Below are 14,512 nucleotides of genomic sequence, written 5' to 3'. Positions count from 1 at the left end.
GAATAGTTTCACCGATTGTATAACGTGGTAAAGTCTAAGACAGATAAAATTCGTGCATGGAATTTTACAACTAATGAAGATAACGCTGTATGTATATGTACATTATGTAGGTAATAATTCTGGTCAATCGTTAACATTTAACAGTCCAGCGATCACAAAAAGTATGAGCTACAGCTTATCTATTTCAGCTGTCAAATTAGACGACATAATTTTTTCTTACACTTTGTACAATCAATTAATGCCCTTTGCCTAGGGCTAATCTCATCGGGTACCTAAGATTTGACCATTACCTGCGGACCCTGTATGCAAGAGTGGAAAGATTATGATGATACCTTGATGCAAGTATCAGCGAGCGACGTGCTGAGCACAATCCTGAAGGCCCCGGCGACTTCGTGCTTGGAGCAGAAGCCGAAGTTCTGCGACAGTCGTTGGGCTTCCCGCGATATTCGGACTAAAGCTCTAAAAACAAAAAAGTGTAATAGGTAATTAATGGCGTTAGAGTTATACTTAACTAACTCGTCGTCTACACTGCTAGACTACCAGTTGTATTTATTTTATTTGTATACAGAATGGACCCACTCTGCCCCGTCCCGAATGGAAATACCTCACAGCGTGGCGGCAAATTTGTTACTCCTAAATAATTACAACACTATTACACAATACAAACAGATTGATGCGTATACATGTAGGCACATGATAATACTTCTTAGACACTCAAACGATTTCTGTTCTATATATGTATGTATAGCGTGTCAACCGTGTGGTCTCGATACTAGACGACGTACCTCTGCAGCAAGTAGGCGAGTCTCGGCGGCGCGTCGGGAGCGAGCCTCGGGGCCAGCTCCTTGCAGCGGCCGCTCTGCAGCGCGCGGCTCATCTCGCTCGCCGTCCACGGTACACAGCGTAGCTCTACTAATCTGGACCAGAAGAAATATATTCGGATCAAACAACTTTCCCGCTCTTGTGGATAAATGCTACTTTCTCGACAGTTTTTGAAGAATGAAATATTTCACTAGTCTGGTGTGGTAAAAACATTTTTATATCGAAGCATCTAAAATTGTATCTAAGTCTTAGGTTCCGATTTCTTGTGTCTTTTAAAAAACGTAGAGGAGATAATATCCCTTTCGTTTTTTTGGAAGACTAATAAAAACGCTTCGACGCTTCCGACGGTCTAAACTAAAAGTCAACCTGACTTTGGGAGGGGCTTAATACAATTTGATTGCCAACCACCTACTACCTATTACACGGTCGGAGTGGTCGGAAGTCTCATTGCCGATTGTATCATAAGGGTGTTAGACAATCACCTGTTATGTGAATCCACCCATACGAACTCGTCGGCACTGGTGACGTTGGTGCACACGGTGTCCAAAGATGGCTGCCGCACGAGCGGTGCCCGGCGGCGGCGGGCTTCTGCTGCGCTGCCGGTCTCTGAAATTAGTTTAAGGCTTTCGTGAAAAAGAGAAACGTATATTGTTAGGTATCTTGTGACCCTCACAGCGGAAAATCGAAGTCCCGTCAAGGGGTTCCTACAATCAATTTACAAATAATCTACCAGATTTTCCAAAATCCCCACCCTCGCTGAACATCTTCCACCCACTTCAACGAGTCGGTTGGTAGCGTGCGGGAATTTTTATTAAGCCAACCGCATCCCGAATGTTCGCGTTCATGCGGCGGTCTTCACGTTCTTCTCTTCACGCGAGCGCCGCGAGCGGGACATTGCTTCGCCCACACACTGATGCAGCGTGCGGATCCGCATCAGGATGATAACCATACCTTGAGCCCCGTTGCCGCTGGAGGCGCCACTGGTAGCCGTGCTGCTGCTATCTCTGGAGCGCAGCGTCAGCTGCTTGATGGCCGACCTGATGTCCTCGAGGCCCCCGCCTCCCGGCCACGGTGACTGTAACTAAGGTTTTCAGCAGCATTAGTCTTGTAACAGTCGGGTCATGTGGTCAAGAATGACTTACCGATGAATTATTGCTAATAAATTTAGAGGATCCATGAACGATAATGATGAGGAGTGCATGAATAAAGTAAACTGCGATTAGCCAAAGCACGTGAAAGACAAAAAAGCGTACGGATAGGAACACGGAATAGGATAAGAAAAACTGTCGTAGTTAAATTTTAGTACACTAAAACATAAGTCATAACGCCCAGTGCTGTTGATCCTCAATTTAAAGCCCGATAAACCAAATTAAAATCATCATTTATTTCCTTCACAGAAGGGTCCTTACCTTACCTGTGCTTTAAGTTAATAAGGAAATTTTCATCTTATATTCTAACAGAAATTCTGATAGAAAGGTCCTTATTGCAGATAAAGCATAAAAACTCTTCTCTGATGGATGGATTAACAAATAGGCTTTTAACATTATTTAATCATCTTAAAGCTAAACATCATTTTGGCGACATAACAATTTTAATTTTGTTGCGTCACCGTTCCGGTGTAGGATTTGGCAGATTCCCACGGACTCTACTACTTCGTTACCTAAGTCCTATTACTTCGTTCCGGCTGTTTTAAACCCTGATATCAGTGAACATACCTTGTTGTGCGGCCTGTGCTTGCCCCGCACGTGCGGCTGCTGGCGGCTCCGCCGGGGCTCGTCCCGCCCCGCGTCCCCCGCGCCACCGCTGTCTGACATCGACGCGTGCCCCGAAGACCTGTTCTCATCGGAGCTGCTGTTGCAGTCGCGGACCCCATTCTGAAAAAGAAGTTTCCTTGTGAAGTTTAACCCAAAATCAAAGCTTGTGGAAAAAATAAAAAGGGTCAGTAATACATATGTGACGACCCTAAGGGTTTACCGGACAAATTTAAAATCGAAATTTCGGCATCTCTCTGTCACTATTGCATATTCAAGTGAAAAAGAGCAAATAGACGAACGAACGAATGAAATGGTTCACGGTAGGCCCTCTAAAGTTGCAAGTATTCATGAAGGTACTTAGTTGTAAAAAATAGAAAGCTTATAATTGATCAATTACGGTTTGGTTCTGACCAATAAACCAAAACCACACATAAATCAACACAAATGATTCTACATTAGTTAGTCATATTATGAAACTCGTCCACAACTTTAAAGATACGCCCATTGTCGCTCGCTTTCGCTTTCAGCTCAACTTTTAATGTTTCCCACCGATTACGCTTTTCCCTATCAAGAGATCGTGGGAGTCGGGTAAAGACAATGCTTGTTTTTGCTGGCAATACTTTCCCTGTTACGTAGGTAATTGTTGTAATTATTACGTTGTTTAATTAGAACCAGATGAACAATTGGACGAATCAAAATAAATTAAGGTGACGGCAAGAGGCATGTGGTTTTTGGTGCATTTTAGTAGAGTAAACATTGAAGCAGGGGTGACTACGTAAAAATTAAATCACGTTTTGTTGCATTACTTCTGAGTAACTTGTTTTATAGGCATTTAAAATTACGGAAAGAGCTTATAACTGCCATAAAAATGCATGTTTGTTTAATTTAAATATTTTAAATATCCCTGCCTATCTTTCAAATCTACTTGTATGAGAGTCTCTTTCAGAGTCACGCGATCCTAGCCGCCGCCATAATTAAGTAGGTAGGTAAGTATATGTCGCGGGCAAATTGTAAGAATTGGCCTTTTACAAAATTAAATGGCGCCGTCATTTTACAAACGCGAAACGTTATGGAAATTGCCGAAGGCAAATTGTAAAAAGTTAGTAAAATATCTTATGGCATTAACAGCGCCGTTTGCAATTTGTCGCGGCATTTTGGTCGAATTAGTTCTTCACCACGCGTCGCCGGCGCGGCGCGGCACATCAAAACTATGAAAAACGCTGGGGTATCCATCAAATCTGGAGTTCGTAGGACTTATTAGGGGCGCGGGGTGGTGGGGGCGGCTTATGGATCTGGGTGGCTCCGGCGCTGCAGAACAGCAGCCCTTCCGTTTGACTGCGACATTATATTATACCATTGTTTTATACTATTAACTTCGTTAAGCAGTAAGTTATGATTTCGTTTGTTAGGAGCGGCGTTTTGGCGGCAGGTTTTTGTGATTCTTATGGAGACTCTATCGAAAACCGAGAAGTTTATAAGTCACTCCCATCACTCAATTTTATTTTTTGTTTCGCAGGTAGGTAAGTACTTAGTATTTTTAAACACCACAACGTTTGTGCATTTTCTCCCCATAATGTTACGCAGTAACGTAACATGCGGTTTTGCCTCTGTCATTTACTCGTTTCAATCGCCTGCCGATAATTCCGCTCGGGTAAACCAGTAGTTATAACGTAGGCACATAATTACGTCAACCGGAGCGATCCGGAACCGCGCTTTATTAGATGCCTCTATTAAAGTTTTGATATTTAAATTACACTCAACAGCTAGTCATATATCCGACAATGGCAGTGGATAATGATAATTTAACATCAGAGAGTTTCACTAATTTCGCGGTGGCATCCCCTTGCTGAGTTTCAGATTGGGTGGATGTGCGTGTTGGACAGACACCATCGACTAGTGTTGGTTAGGACTCGAGTCCTTTGAGTCCTCTGCTTCAAGACTCGACTCAGTTTTTCAGACTCTTATATTAAGTCTTATAATAAGTCTAAACTCGAGTTTCTTTTCAACTTGTTAGAGACCCGAGTCTTTTGTAGAGACTCGAGTCCTTTTTAGAGAACTCTTAATTTTTTTGTACAACAATTTCGAAATGCATTGTCTTTATGTAAAATTTGTGGATTACTTACACAAATCATAAAATAACGCAAAATTTCTTTACTATTATTTAAGAAAAACCTATAAAATTGTTGACGGAGTGTTTATTCGGAGGCTGTTGCAATATTAAAAGTAGTGTCCGACCGAAACATGTTTTTTTGCCGAAACCGAAACCGAAACCGAATGTTCGGCTTTGGCTCTAGTTTCGGCCGAAACCGAAACCGAAACTTTTGTAGACTTTTGTTAATATCGTTGAAAAAATGTCATAAAACCGCTTTTATTATGGGGCTGTCAACACCCAATGTCCTTGAAATTGATGTTACTAGCAGTTTTTTAAGAAAATTACTATAGTTAGACCAAGGTAATTCTGCAACGATTTTGATAACACATGCAGTGCAAGTGTTACTTTAAACGTCAAAACTTCTATGAAATTATGACGTATAAATAATATTTGCACTAGTAGCATTGCGTATGCTATCAAAATCATTGCAGAATTTTCTTGGTCTAACTCTATTCATTAACCAGTCAAGCTAACATGTAGATACAGGGTCAACCAAAAACGCGAGCGCAGCGAGCGCGAATTTTTTTGTTAACAATATCGCAATGCCGGGTACCGATCTACACCTGGGCTTAAAGGTCCGAAGTGCCCCAGTGAGGCGCACTTTCATGCGAAGTCAAAGCCGTGCTTCAGGCTTCAGGATAAGTAGTTAAGCACAGACTCCAACCAATGTCCATTGTATTAAAAAGCGAGACCGCAGGCCGAGCATGGCGCAGCGAGGCCAAAGGCTAAGCTGAAGTAGAGGACATGTGGAACTCAAACCAATGGTAAATTGAGGTAAAAAGTGAGGCTAAGGTCGAGCATTCGTATGAAAAACTGTACTGGGGACACTTTTAAGGGTTTTTTCTTCGTTTTAATCAATAGTCAGCTGTTCAGCTTCGCAAAATATTAACTATTGATAAAATCAACTTTGCGGTCCTAGTTGAGCGTAGCCTTTAGCCTCGCATAAAATTTGCCATTAGAGGTAGATAGAAAAATGACTGAATAAGAGCGAAAAAGACATCGTTCGACTCGGGCCGAGCTGATACTCGGCCAACGGCTACGTGCGACAGTGCTATCTCATTCACTCCGATACAATTAGACAGTGCGCGCGTTATAGGTATTGACAGCCTCTTAAGACTGCGTCGACCGTCCAGTGGCGCTCTCATTAGTGGAATTGTCATTTATAGTAAACCAATTAATTTCTGTACCTATACATGAATCAGTATAAATATGTAGAACCGAAACCGAAACCGAAACCGAACCTTCGGTCGGACACTAATTAAAAGCTACGATAAGTGGCCTTTTCATACTAGCTACTCAAACCAATTTTTTATCAAGCAGATACGTCTGCGAGCGATATTCCAAATTTTGTATTAAAGGAAAAAATGGAAAAATTTACGCTTCCGGCAGGACTTGAACCCGCATCCTCCACAATCCGTGTGTTGCTCTTAACCAATTGAGCTACGGAAGCCTACCAGGACATCGCAAATCTTTCCATTCCATTCTTTTATGTAAACACGCCTTTGGGGTGGCGTATAGCGACATCTACCGAAAGACAATTACATCTTTTAACGGCACCGGAGTCTCAAGTTGCATTGAGAATTCACCAGTAACAATGTGCTAACCCATACTAAATCAATTTTTTATCAAGCAGATACGTCTGCGAGCGATATTCCAAATTTTGTATTAAAGGAAAAAATGGAAAAATTTACGCTTCCGGCAGGACTTGAACCCGCATCCTCCACAATCCGTGTGTTGCTCTTAACCAATTGAGCTACGGAAGCCTACCAGGACATCGCAAATCTTTCCATTCCATTCTTTCTTTTTTCGGAAGCGTAAATTTTTCCATTTTTCCTTTAATACAAAATTTAGCTACTCAAAGTCTTGTTATACTGGTGCTTACGAGCCAGCAGACCGCTGTACCATTAGGAACACAAGGCTAGGCTTTTTGAGTTGCTGTCATGACTGGCCTGACCATAAACGCAGTAACTGTGAACTAGAAGTAGTTATAACCTGTAACGCTTGCGGTCATGTTAAAATTAGATACTTGTTTGTTTTGCATGGCCTTTGCTTTCGTAAGACCATTTTGGTAAATACTTGCAATCAGTTTACGTAACTTTATTATTCACTAGCGGCTCTGTGAGCTGCAGATCTCGCAAACCTACATAGACTTGTACCATACGTGATTTTTGCATGTGAAGTTTCAAAGATGTCTAATCAGGATTTAGGTTTAAGGTGCAGGGTACTTCAAAAATGCCGAAATTCGCAAATTTCTACTATTTTGAGGCAGATTCTACTCTGGATATCTCTGTTCGCAGGAGCTCCGATGTGATTCCGAAAATTATATGTTTTTGTAACAATTCTACCACCTACTCCTGAATCCAGCTTTCCATATTTTCCAGTTCGCCATCCCTACGTTTTGGTACATTCAAGCGGGGCGCTAGGACGCTTGAGAAATATATTACACTTTTGATAACGTTTTTGAATTTGTTACGTGTCTCTTTCGCATTCATGAAATCTTTATACGTGATGGCTTCCCTTTTGCACACTTCAATTATCTTTAAGCGTAACTGCTCGGCCACGACATTGCGCGGGTGGCAACGGCGACAGCGGCAACCATAGGTGAGAACGGGGTTCCCCTCTTCTGGCATAATATTGTTTGTCAGAAATACACTTCGCATAACATGTATCGCAGAAACACTTTTAGTAGAATGATAATTAGGCATAAATATTACTTTGCATTATTATTACTAAGCATACAATACATTTTGCAGCATATTATTTAGCAGAAGATTACTTTTGCAGACTTTGGTTTAGCATAATTTTATGTACTTACCATAATCATACTGCAGCATACTTTCATTATGGCATAATGTTTTTCTACTTGCAGAAAAGTGGACTACGTTAAGTAAGAACCGTGACCCCCAAACAAAATTGAACCTGTGCCAGATAAGAAGATTATGTTAGGTTGTAACTGTGGCCTCCTGTATAAAACGAACGGCTCCCAGAAAAGTGGGTTAGGTTAGGTTAGAACTGCGACCTCATACAAAACGAACGACCACCATAAAAGTGGGTTAGGTTAGGTTAGAACTGCGACCTCATACAAAACGAACGGCCACCAGAAAAGTGGGTTAGGTTAGGTTAGGTTAGGTTATCTGATTAACTTTAATGCATCTTGATAACTTTATGCTACCTAAATATTATGCAATACATTTATCTGCGAAATTAATACTCGTTTAAAAGACTATTATAATCATCAACAGTATGCCAAAATATGGTTCTAGATTTTAAAACTCTGCGAAATGATTGTATGCTGAGTGATATATGGGAAAGGTAATTCTGCCAAACGACATTTCTGCCAAGTAACATTATGCAATACAAAAATATGTCAAAAATCTTTCTGCAACACATTAGTAAACCGTGAGAACGAAAGGTCCGACCTCTGTGTTTCACTCCAACCTATGGTTGTCGCCGCCGCCTTCGCCAGTCGCGCAATGTCGTGGCCGAGCCGTATGCGTTCTATATCTGTGACTTGGACTGACCTGAGCAGGTTGCGCGTCGGGCGGACGATGGTGGTGGTCGTGGCGTGGTCGCCGCTCAAGCGCGTAGCTTGTCTGGGGCGGCGCGCCGCGCACCGGCGCCGACGCCGCTGTCAGCGGCGACACGCCGCTCACGGTCTTCAGCGCCACGGCGCCGTTTGGCGGCTCTTTGTGGCTGGTCAGGGCTGCAATAAACAACGAGTTTATTTGTTGTTTTTGAAATATGATTGTTGTTGTATTTATTTTCATTCAGTAATTAATTAATTATGGAGTGAAGGGTCGAAAATCAGTTTTTCTATTATCAAATAATAAATTTGTTTCATAATTAAAATAATACATAAACTAAACATAAAACTAATTAAAAACTAAACTTAAATATAAATATAAACTAAATAAGTATAAAAAATTGCCTACTGAAGCCCGTCCCGGGCTGCCCCCGACGCAAAGGTGCCCATTACGCTCGCTGCGTTGCCGCGTTGGACTGCGATGGACAGCCTTTGCATCAGGAAAAACCCGGAGCGGGGGTCAAGGCCTCTTTCTAGCAGGCGACGACCCAGCTCCCGGAGGAAGGACATACCCTCAGCGCACCAGCAGCCTGAGGTCTCAATTATCAAATTAGTTTACCAGATTAAGTTGATAGCCTACAGGACTAGAAAGAAGACATTCTTTAAAATTTCCAGGACAATAATCAGCCCTGGATCTTAGCATAAGTACTTACACTTTTATGTGCACGTCGTTGCAGAAAATTTCCATAAAGTTCTCAAAAAGCTGGGTAATTTTTAATGAAAAAGACGAATTTTTCCAAATTTAAGAGATTTTTCCAACTTTTGGATATTATGTCATACTTACGCTTGGTGTCGGGGTCCACCGGCGGCGGGGTGGAGGCGCGGCGCGCGGGCGGCGGCGGCGACAGACGGCGCGCGTGCGCGGGCGCGGGCGCGTCGGCCGCCGCGCACACGCGGACGCGCAGCGCGCGCGCGCCCGCCACGCCGCACCACTCGTCGGGCCGTCCGCCGTTCGACGGTCTGAGGACACACAGCTAAATTAACCCTCTTAAGATACCGAATGCACCAATGAGGCCGATTCAGATTAACAATTTGTTACGGTTTTGATACGACCAAGGGATGATAGCTTACGCTGATTTTATGAATTCCATGGTACGATAAAAAGGATTCTGTATATAACACTAAAACAGGCGTTATTTATAAAACTTTACGGGCCTGATTTAGTTAAATTATGTTTTATGCCTTTCTTACAAATACAAATTGTCAAAATGACAGATAAGGACAAATGATTATTAGCTAATTGAGGTAATATAATTATGTACACCAACACAAGCTTTGCCTTTGTCATTCGCTGTCCTTATAAATACTTGCTTGTCCTAGTTTAATAACTGACAAATGTATGTCACGGAACAAACCGCAGTATGTACCTAAGCTAAAAATGTAAGATAGAGTTGTAACGGTGGCTTTGCGTGTGCGCAATGAAAAAGTCTTAAGTTTTAGAACATCGGCTAGTTTTCGGGCATTTCGGAATGTCAGCGTGGCTAGGGCGTGGCTAAAGCAAGCGTCGGGCAAAGGCTACCGGAGCGGGACTAATCCACGAGTAGCCATGCCTTGCCTTTGCTAACACCTAATTACGTACTTTACAAGCTTCTATTCAGTTTCACCCACAGAGTTATTCATAGTGGAAGAGATGTAAAGTCTAAGAAAAAATAATGCCCCCTAGTTTGACAGTTATGTAGATGGTGCTGTACTGCTGTAATATTGTAAATACAAAATACAAACTTTCAGAGCAATCTACAAGCCATTTTGAAATCAGAGCGTAACTACGTTTGTATGGAGAACCGAGCTTGTTGGGGACTCTTAAGGCATAATAGTTGCCTCAGCTGATTCTTAAGAGGGTAGTGGACGCCTGGACGGCCACTAGTCCGTACAAACGTAGTCTGCACTTTCCTCCCTGGATATTGACATTATGGAAAATATTTTTACACAATGTAAGTACATATAAGTTACCATAGCAGCGCCCCTTCGTTTGTAAGCCGGCGCCTAAGTTTCTTGTGACTCTTAAGCAAAGGAAGTAGGTACCTAAACAAGACATAACGAATGACACGTCCGGAGAAAGCACTGCAACCTCAACCCAATATCGCTCTTAATACTATGAGAATAAGCCGTTAATCTGCTCGAATACAATTACATTAAGGAGAATTAACAGTGTGGGAATGTTGAATAATTCGCGGTTTACACGTTAATAGTAACTAAGTAGGCAAAAACGCAAGTTATTTTCAAATTAAAATCAAGTTTTGATCTTATATCTGACGTCCATAATGTACCTACATAATTTAATGGGATGGCTACATACTTGATGAGTTCAAACTTGAAATGCAAATGATTTGCGGTGTCGCTAATATCTAGATCTACAGTGTTCAGCACGGCTACCGCGAGTTGCCATTTGACATTTACGTTAAGGTGGGATCAGACGGTTCATTTTCACGTTTCATTATTCATCTTTCACTCAAAATAACACGTGTGAATATAAAATGAATCAAAAGTGAAAAATGAATTCATTAGTGAAAGAATCCAACAGTGTTGGATATTTTCATTCGGCATCTTTCACTCGCACTCCGAATGAACAAAAAATGAACAGTGTGAACACAGAGAGAATGTTCATTCCGATTTTTCATATTTTTCTCATATCCTGTGGTTAGACTTCTTGGAAAAAGCAGGATATGGTATTAGTAGGTATTCTGTAAAAATATTCCAGAGTTCCAAACCAATCGCCAGTAGCAAGGTATGGCAGTAAAATTTGAAAATTTAAGGATGACTCACGTTAGACCGGGCCGTGTCCGCGCCGGAGCTTCCGGAGCTTAGTTTTCGATGATATGACAGGCGATTACGTGATGCTTTCCATAGAAAACGATGCGCTGGAAGCTCCGGCCCGGACACGGCCCGGTCTAACGTGAGTCATCCTTTATTCGGCTAGGTACTTACATATACTGCGGCGGTAGCACGGTCGCATTTTTATCGCCTGTTACCATGCCTGTCAAGTTCTAATAAGTGTGTAAGTGCGAAAGTGACGGGCATAGTGACAGGCTGATAGGCAATAAAAATGGAACCATGCTGCCACCACTGATGCAACCAATAGTAGAAGTTCTTCAAAATTACTTAAATTGATCCGCAAATTATTGCAATACGTTCAGGATATTCAATGGCTAGTTTCCCTAATGTATTCGAAGCTCGCACCCATCACCGTCGACGTTTTCTTTGCTTTTTGCTTTTTAACATCTTTATTAAATTATCACGAATAAAAATGTATCCAAGACGCACAACTTCATTCGACGCCATAGTAAAAGAAAATAAAAAGTGAATAATCTTAGCACCAGCACCGTGTGAACATGCAATGAAAGAAAAATGATCCATTCACTCAAGTGAACATTCATTCGAGTGAACCGTCTGATCCCACCTTTAGCGACTGTGTGAACTCGATCGCATTCCCTCTCTATCGCACCAATACATCAGTGCTAGTAAAGGCGTGTCCAAACGGAGGCAATTTTTCGCCAATAATCTGATTAAATTGTCCGATCAAATCAGGCCGTGCAAACGCCAATATTATGGCTCGCCGAATTCAACCGCCGATTATGACATACATGGGGCACACATGGGGTGCGGCCGCAAGAATAACAATTTGTGACACTGGTATTCGCGTTTGGGGGCATTTTATTAATTTAGAACGCTCAAACATCACCATAAATTTAAAATTGGTGAATGTGGTCAAATTGGCGTTTGACACCACCTGATTTGATCGGACAATTTATCAGATTGGCGAAAAATTGTTCTCGTCTGGACAGGCCTTATGATGGACTACGACGTAGTTTACGCAGTCGCTAACGTAACGCCAAGTGTCAACTCGCGGTAAGGCTACACTTGGCTTGATGTAATCTAGGGCCACCCCAGTGTGGGTCTCCCTTAAGGGTGCGTTCACACAGTTGGTGTACAAGCAGGATAAACTATTAATACCTAACTACGGGAAGGGTTAAAATTATATATTATTATTTAGCAGCCTAGTTATATAACAGCAGTATGATTGTGTCGTATAAGTATGTGGATTAATCATGAATCATCGAAACTTCTGAGACTTTGCGATGAAACCGATCGTTATTACTTTTTCACCCTTGTGAAAAAAAAAAATTCAAAGCTATTCTTTAACCCCTCGTGCTAATATGAATACCTGGGCAAGAGTTAAAATCCAAAATTGAACCACGAGCGTAGCTACTGATTTGAAAAGAGGAATCTTGAGCGTTGCGAGTGTTTCAAGACACGAAGTGACACCCCAAATTTTTCAGCACACCTTAAGTGACAGTGACATGAAGTTAACTCTGAGCGTCCTCTCTGGAAACAATTTTAGACAATAATGACGAAAAAATACCATAATACACACTGAACACCGAATGTGTAATTGTGTAACGCTGAGGCCAGAGATCACTTTACTCGTTTAAATTTAGTATGGAGATAGTTTAGTCCCTGCGAGCATAGATGGTAGGATCCCACTAGGATCCTATAGACGAGCTATACGCGTGCGTCCGTGAGGGACAAAATATACGCAATGCGACAAAATGTCAAAAAAATTCAAAATGTCGGAACATCTATTGTCAAGTAGCAGTAATTCCGCTACTCGATGCTAGATGTCGACTACGAAAATAATAGTCGTTTTGGTTAGTACACTGATGTATGGAGTGAGCACTCTATGTATCTTTTTCTCTATGGTTTTAGTTAGGAGTTTCACTCGCCTATCTTGATACTTGTTAATTGAGTTCAAATAACCCTGTTTCATCACGGAGAGGTTATGTCCAATTCCACAAAGGCGTTGCAAAATTGTATTGTCTATTGAATTTGTTAAAATTGTCTTTCAAAACAGTTTAGGTGGGTGTATAATGCTAATTTTATAGCGCGTTTCAAGTAAGCTTCCTTAAGCAGTAGGATTTGTACCTATGTTGAAATTTTAATCAATAAATCTCATACAAATATGTGACAAATGATTGCCTGTAGGGTGCCTAACCTTTGAAATTATTTTTTAAAAGATAAATAAATACATTTAAATCTCGATAGAATGTACACGTAAGCGTATAAAACACATACGTTGGGTTTGATTTAAAAATAATTGAAGGAACATGTAGGTATGTGTTTACCCTACTTATTTGTTTTTACCAAATTTATTACAAGATTAAACCAATACATAATGATTGTAACAATTTAATTAAAAACTACAATTTTGTATTAGCTCCTTTTAAGTGATGCTGTTAGTACAGTCACCTGCAATAATATGTGACACAACGAAGGCCGCAAAACTATATGACGCGCTCTATTGTGCTATAAATAAGATCGTGCCAGATATTTTTGCGTCCTACATTATGTCATATATTGTTGCTGGGGACTGTACCTACACGCGCCAGTCTTGGTAAACAAACTAACGTGGCGTGTAATAATTGTCACCCATGCATGAACACAATGTGTATTATGTGTAGCACACCGCGTAAAAAAATGTTTTCGCAAATTTCAACCTTATTTGTAGGCAGGAGAGTGCAAAATTAAGTTTAGCAATACTTCCGCTTGTCCTTGGTGGTCCTTCACGGCCTTTTGGTCTGGATGAGTTTGACCCACCTTACATGTGTGATAATTTCCATCAAAAAGGTATTATTGCCAGATCGTCTTGTTGATAAGAGTTATTTAGAATTTTGGCATTAAGGGCCAGCTGGCGCAGCACGGTTCCATTTTTATCGTCTGTCACTATGCCCGTCACTTTCGCACTTACGCATGCTTGTTAGAACGTGACAGGCATGGTGACAAGCGATAAAAATGCGACCGTGCTACCGCCGCAGGGCGTCTTTTGAGCGTCGGCGTCTACCGTTCGCTACCGCTCGCTCAGGAGTCTAAGATACCTATTCGGCCGGCAAGCCCTTGTTTCCCGGCCACTACAGTAATGTAGGTACCTACTATTAATAACTTAATAACTAATAAGTGTTTTAAAGACTTTGTACGAACTAGTATTAGATGTGTGATTTTATCGCCGATAATAATCAAATAATTGTAGTTGCACAACCTATGTTGTTGCGGCTATTAGGTAATATTATGTTATGTTGTTTTTAATTGAATCTGCTGGTGGAGAGATCTATAAAATTTTAAAGACCGGATATATGTGAGTGGAGTAGTGCTAGGTTATATTATAAGCATTACACAGATGCAACTTTGATGAAAAGTACGTTTTAAATT

General features: G+C 41.3%; 1 protein-coding gene across 1 annotated transcript in view; it reads right to left on the bottom strand.

Moving 5' to 3' along the window:
* The window catches only part of LOC134806908 (ankyrin repeat and BTB/POZ domain-containing protein 2), a 33,862-nt gene that overhangs the window by 12,083 nt on the left and 7,267 nt on the right, over window positions 1-14,512 (bottom strand). Inside the window, exons 2-8 of the mRNA XM_063780332.1 lie at window positions 9,096-9,271; window positions 8,250-8,431; window positions 2,538-2,696; window positions 1,774-1,903; window positions 1,305-1,428; window positions 786-917; window positions 333-459 (exon numbers count right to left, since the gene is read on the bottom strand). Coding sequence (XP_063636402.1) covers window positions 333-459; window positions 786-917; window positions 1,305-1,428; window positions 1,774-1,903; window positions 2,538-2,696; window positions 8,250-8,431; window positions 9,096-9,271 — 1,030 coding nt within the window. The remainder of the gene's footprint in view (window positions 1-332; window positions 460-785; window positions 918-1,304; window positions 1,429-1,773; window positions 1,904-2,537; window positions 2,697-8,249; window positions 8,432-9,095; window positions 9,272-14,512) is intronic.

This window comes from Cydia splendana, chromosome 3 (genome assembly GCF_910591565.1).
Source record: "Cydia splendana chromosome 3, ilCydSple1.2, whole genome shotgun sequence".
Taxonomy (NCBI): domain Eukaryota; kingdom Metazoa; phylum Arthropoda; class Insecta; order Lepidoptera; family Tortricidae; genus Cydia; species Cydia splendana.
This window is presented reverse-complemented; position numbering and strand designations above follow the sequence as displayed.